Source organism: Dipteris shenzhenensis, chromosome 25 (genome assembly GCF_047967505.1).
Source record: "Dipteris shenzhenensis isolate YYH24624 ecotype China chromosome 25, Dip_SZ_1.0, whole genome shotgun sequence".
In the NCBI taxonomy this organism is placed as follows: Eukaryota; Viridiplantae; Streptophyta; class Polypodiopsida; order Gleicheniales; family Dipteridaceae; genus Dipteris; species Dipteris shenzhenensis.
Genome location: NC_141620.1, coordinates 17,733,889 through 17,739,888, shown reverse-complemented (window position 1 = coordinate 17,739,888; position 6,000 = coordinate 17,733,889). Strand labels below are relative to the sequence as shown.

The 6,000-nt window shown below is 41.0% G+C and overlaps 1 protein-coding gene across 1 annotated transcript in view; it reads right to left on the bottom strand.

Annotated features, from left to right (window-relative positions):
* Nucleotides 1–702: 702 nt before the first annotated feature.
* Nucleotides 703–6,000, bottom strand: part of LOC147885535 (ABC transporter A family member 9-like) — a 117,330-nt gene continuing 112,032 nt past the window's right edge. The window contains exons 16-17 of the mRNA XM_087396394.1: nt 1,363–1,539; nt 703–1,116 (exon numbers count right to left, since the gene is read on the bottom strand). Of these exons, the coding sequence (XP_087252520.1) occupies nt 799–1,116; nt 1,363–1,539 (495 nt within the window). The 3' untranslated portion in view covers nt 703–798. The remainder of the gene's footprint in view (nt 1,117–1,362; nt 1,540–6,000) is intronic.

Below are 6,000 nucleotides of genomic sequence, written 5' to 3'. Positions count from 1 at the left end.
TACCCAACTTATGAGTGTAGCGTCCCTTTTTCACCTTTGAGTCTCCTTGAAAAGGGTAGTGTTTCTAACACCCTCCTTTGAGAATCTTTGAAAAAGGGTAGTGCTCCCAACACCCTATGCCCCCTTGTTTCTTGACTTATATTGTCTTACCCACAGCTTTTCTCTCCTTTTCATCTCACCTAGTGATTTTAACTTTTCACCTGTTAACTTGGCACTCTTCTCAACTTGTTTTTCTAATTTGCTTCTTTTTATTGTTTATTTCTTGACTCTGTTTCTCCTATTCTTTTTCTCTGAGGTTTTCAGCAACTCTAGGAGAATCCATCAAAATCTAGCAAAGGAGTGCACATAGTAGAACCTTCAACACCGAAAAACCCCATGGCTAGTTGCCTCGGTACAGCTCTTAACAAAATCTGTTTTCTCAAAATTTCATTGCACTTTTATCATCTCTTTTTGCTTTCCGTTTATTTTACTTTCAGTTCTGGTGGAAATGTCGGTCACAAAGACTACGTCAACAATGTATACCTGCATGTTAATGATGGCAGCGTCATCACCAAGAACAATGGTACCTGCGACAAATAATGGTAGCTACAACAAATGATGGAAATGTCAGTCACAAAGACTACCTCAAGAACGTATACCTGCATGTTAATGGTAGCAGCGTCATCACCAAGAACAAGCGTAGCTGCGACAAATGATGGTAGCTACAACATCACTAAGAACGATGGTGGCTCCAACAACATTTTCAAACATCATTAATAAAGTACATATGTTACAAACATAAAAACCTGCATCTCAACACTACTGCTCAATAGCCCAACCAACCGATCTCTGTCCAGTACTTTCAATTCTTTTGACAGTTGTACCTTCGCAACTTTTTATTGTAGTGCCAGATGTCAGCCTCCTGCTTTCATCTATGGTCTCAGAACTAGACATTGAACAAGCTACAGGAGTTTCAACCCTATTAATCTCTTCTGGAGCTGGTTCCGGTTCTGACTGCTCTGTCAAACAAAGAGTTCCAGTCTCATCTTGTTGCCAATTCAGCTTAATGAGCATTCCATGTGGATGATCAGCTGTCTGTGTACCAGGGACAATTACAAACGGGGCACCAACAGGAACCTGCAATCACAAGAAAATGCATAAAGAACATCTACTTATATAGATGATCCTCCTCGATTATAAAAATGATACAGGAAGTAACACGAAAAAGCTAACATGAAGACTCTTCGAAAATGATTTTTTGTAGCAATGCATTATTTTTATCTTTTAAATCATAAACCATGAAGAGTCTAAGGTTTTGGAATTATTTATTTGAAGCCATTTTGTGATAAGCTCAATGGCAAGTACAATGGATACATGGCCTACCCTTATTGAGCCGCCATTCGATAGAGTCAGCACAGCAACACGACTTTCAGCAGCAATAATCTCAAGTTCTGCTTGCTTCACTACCTTTAAAAACACGTCCTCGAGAGTTGTTAAACTGAGCTGGACATCAGAAATCCCTAGTTCCTCTTTCTGTTTCTGCAGATTTGTAAAAAAGTCCTGTGATCACATAGATACCATCTTTAGCAAATATCTCTTATACATGCACACTGTTGGATAAAATAACGCACAATGGATAGTGTCAACTTTATGCCTCAATTATCTGTCTTCAAAGCAAAATTCATCAGAACCTAAAAATTGTAAAGATATGAAAACAGCTCTAGCTTACAGATACATAGAACCTAAATTTTGGTTGCTGAGATAAAGTCCATGAGTATGAAGTAGTGGCCTTTGGTCTACCATGCAAACTCGAAAGTGAGGAGGTTTCAAATTCTTTAGCTTGAACTTCTTCACCAGGTGCTCAAAGATGATATTAACTTCCGATCCACCATCTACAATTACTCCTTGGATATTATATTTCAATTGGCACCGCCTTATCAACTATCAATGTGTCCATCTAGAGTCAAGCTTTCATGTGTGCGTTGCACGGTCAGAGGTTTGTGGGTCCTCCCTTTGGTGACCTTGCCACCTCCAAGAAGTACACTCCGGTTGTTCTTGGGGGGAACCTTGATGCCGATGCTTTTGCCTCGGATGACTTGGCTTGCTATCTCAATCTGATCCTTCCAATCAGTTTCGTTTTCCCAAGGCTGTGCCCTTGATTGCTCGGGGAAGGTTCACTGCGATCGGGTTTGTCCATGAACCTGCGTTGGCGGTGCTTCTATCACCTCAGTCAACACTGCCTAGCACTCCACATTAGGGTCCACCTGCTATCATGCCAGTGCTTGACACAATTTCACAATATTTGGTGTGGCACTGGGACTCGCCGTGACCGGCTCTCGTGCAGTGGTTTCACCATTTTTCATTTGCACTAGGACAATTCACTCAACATTCACTAAGAGATTCGATAAAATGCCTTTGATCCCCCTCCAAATGAGTAGGGTTGCTTACATATGCCTGATCTTTGCTCCATCAATAGGGGAATGTAATTCATCAAAAGAATGGAGCAAGACAAATTCCATCAACAGAAAAGTGTCCAGATACCAAGACATACATACTCAAGAACTAACCAATGCCTTCAATAGACATAATGCTTTAGGAGACATAGTTGTCATCCTCAAACTTAACAAAGTAAGCATGTTATGAATTTGTCAAAGTAGATGTATCCTCCACCAAGTTTGCTTTACCTTTGCCAACAATCATATTTTCTATGTCAGGTCTTCTCCATATCAAAGTTTCCAATAGCGCTCAGCCGTGTGCCAATGGGGCCACAAATGAACATGTAATCTGTGTTTTCTTTGATCATTCACCTTCACCTTTTAAACTTATCCATTAGATAATCCTTCTCGTACTCATGTATCTGATAGGTGACTTTGTTCTCTTTGCTTTCTTCATCTTGTAATGCTGGTTCTACATCATTGAAACTAGGTTGGGTAACAGATAAGCACGGCTTGGTGATGAGTTTGAAGACGAATCATTTGCTAGTAAATTTTTCTAAACGTCTTCACATGGTACACCATTACTAATGCTTCCCACTTGACAATTATATAATTTACTTTTGCACATTGATTTTACGTCTTGCAAAGTGAGTGAGTCTTTTTTATGCTCTTGGTTGGTGAGATACAATTCCTATGACATGGTTGCATCCATTCGAGTGTACATGGGATTTGGATTACCAAATTGGTGCTCTTAAAACTAGTGTAGTAGCTAATCCTCTATAAATCCTAAGAGATTATAGAGTCCAGTGATGGGAGGGCACAAAATTGTAATTTCGCAGCTTCATGATCATTTGGACAAGCCTTACCACCACGCTTTACTTGGTTATTGTGGAATGTTATGAAGATGACATAAGTATGCCCCAAGATAGACATTGAGGATTCTCGCAACTCCAAGAGTCACGACCATTTATTGACCCTTGGATGCGGCACTCCTGCCCATCTATTTGATTAGCGATACCAAGAGGGTTTAGTCCCCCCCCCCTTTATTGCCTTGGAGGTTTGCGTCCATAGGTTTCTTTGTTTATGGTCTATGGAACCGTGGAAAATTTTTCCCATCACCCTCGGTTGCTTTGACTCACAACGGAACAAGGTTGTTCTTTCTCACCTTATAAAGGATTTTCATTGGGAAAGTAAATAAGATTTGTATTAGGGAGGTGGTGAATTGGTGAAGGGAGAGGAGAGTGTTTATTTACTCTTCTAGCGTGTTTTTCCTCATGCCCAACACGATGTATTTCCACTTCAAGCTTGCTCAAGCGGGTTTCTTTCATACTTTATAGAAGTCTCTTTCATTTGAAAAAAAACTAGTGAAGGGAGGAGAGCATTGTAGAGCAAAGGTAATGAGCAAGCAAGGTTACTCATAAAAGGATATGACACTTTTCCTTTCCTGTTAGCTCAATCTGTCGCTTTCAAATAAAGGAAAGTCACTTCCTATGGGAAAGATGGCATACTTGAAGAAAGGGAAGTGCCATTGGATAGCATATTGATTTTAACATATGAATAGTCACATAGGGTGGTTAATTTGCAGCCCCTTCCAATTTAGTTCTCCCGAGCCCCATCATTGATCGAGGGAAGGATGTGGCTCCTGCCTCCTTAGCCCTTTACAAGCATGGGTCTTACTAACACTTGCTTCGTGCATTGTTCAGAGGAACTCTTCTCTCCTCTAGCTGGTTTTGGAGAGGTAGAGTTTGTGCGAGGTATCTTTGGTGACATGGTTACTGGTTTTCCTATTGACAGCGCATCCTCTTCCACAAATGTGGTGGTTCTTTCCCCTGTGGATTTGCCCCCTTTCCAGTAACTCCAAGAGATCTTCTACACCAAAGGGAGGTGCTTCCCCCACTAGGTCGGGTAAGGTGTTCCTGCCTACTTCCTCCCACCAATGAGCATTGTGGGTTGGAATATTCAAGGCCTTGGTGGTGTATCTCATCACCACCGAAGGCACTTGATTCGTAGTTAGTTTCATCCATGCGTCACAAGGGAGCTTATTCATATTCTCTTTATTCAAGAACACAAGCTGGATATGAAAAATTGTGCAAAGTTAGGTAATTGTTATCTGGTCATAACTTTCAGTCTTCAGCTTTGGGAACTAGGGGAGGAACTTGCATTCTAGTTTGAGATTCTTTTCTTTCTGTTTGTAGCTAGACATGGTGTCATAGTGCACAATGGATCAGTCTTTTGATTGCAGGGCGTAAGATTAGTCTTCTCAATCTTTATGCTCCCAACAATAGAGAGATCATGTCCTTTTTTGAAAAAAACATCTCGGTTGGGCCCCATTTGCAGATTCATGGATTATAGGAGGTGACTTCAATTGCAAATTCCTATAGTTGCCTTCAGACAAAAGTGGGGGAAGAGGGCAGAATTCACTCTCTTGAGAGAGTGGCATGGGATACCTTTCTTTTCCAATTCAGTGATAGTGATGCTTGGACAGATGATGCCTTTCACACTGTCCCTCATTCGCTCATATTTTTGTGGCCAAACAGGAAGCATCTGATGCCCATCCATGCGCAGATTGATAAATTTTATGTTGGTGATTTGGCATTAGATAGAGGTGGTTTGGTATGCATTGGACCAAGTATTTCCATCTCTGTTTGATGGTTTATGAGCCTTGCATGAGAGCTTGTTCTACTAGTATCAAGATTTTGGATGCTTTGTATGCAGAGAAAGTCTCACACAGGTAGTTTTAGAGCTTCGCGTGTCTCGGATGTAGGGTGGTGTGCCATCTCCTTCACAGTGGCAACATCTCTCTATGTTAGTGATTTCTATCACTCCATCACTAGTACTAGGTGACAGAAGATTCTTAGACAAGAGGTTGGTCTCTGAAAGGACTTAGTACCTTGCAGAGGAAAGAGAAGAAGCGGCCTAGGGATGCTTGGATTCAGGAGTGCCTTACTACTAACAACATGTTCTTTGGATCAAAGAGAAGAGGGTGCCTTGTATGCACAGGAGTCATTTTGGACTCAGATGGGAGGAGAGTTGATAAACAATTCTTTAAGCTTCGTCGAGACATGGTAGAGAAAGTATTTTATTGACTCTAACAAGGTTTTACAATCAAATCCAAAAGGCATCTTGCACATGGCTACTAAGTTGTGTGCCTCCCTTCTTTCAACAAATCCTAATTGCCTACCAAAGATGATACCAGACATAAACTTTGGCAAGGTATCCTAGCATTGGTGAAACCAAATATGAGAGACTCACTTGATGCACATTTCATCAATCTGGAATTCAGGACTGCGTTTCTTGCTTTGCACAAGGGTAAGTGCCTAGGCTCAGATGGTTGACACTCTCCTTTTCATTGATTTTTTGGTACATGATTGGGGACCCTGTTACCTCAACCCTGTAGGGCGTTTTGAAACTCTAATACTATGCCTAATTTACTTACAAAGGGCCTCATTCATCTTACCCCAAAGGAGGGTTGCAGAAATTTGGTTTTCCAATGGAGATCAATCACTTTTTTGGGCACCTTTTTATAAGATTTTGGCCAAAGCTATCAATTTGCGTTTGTAGCCCATTTTTTCAGATCTTATTCATG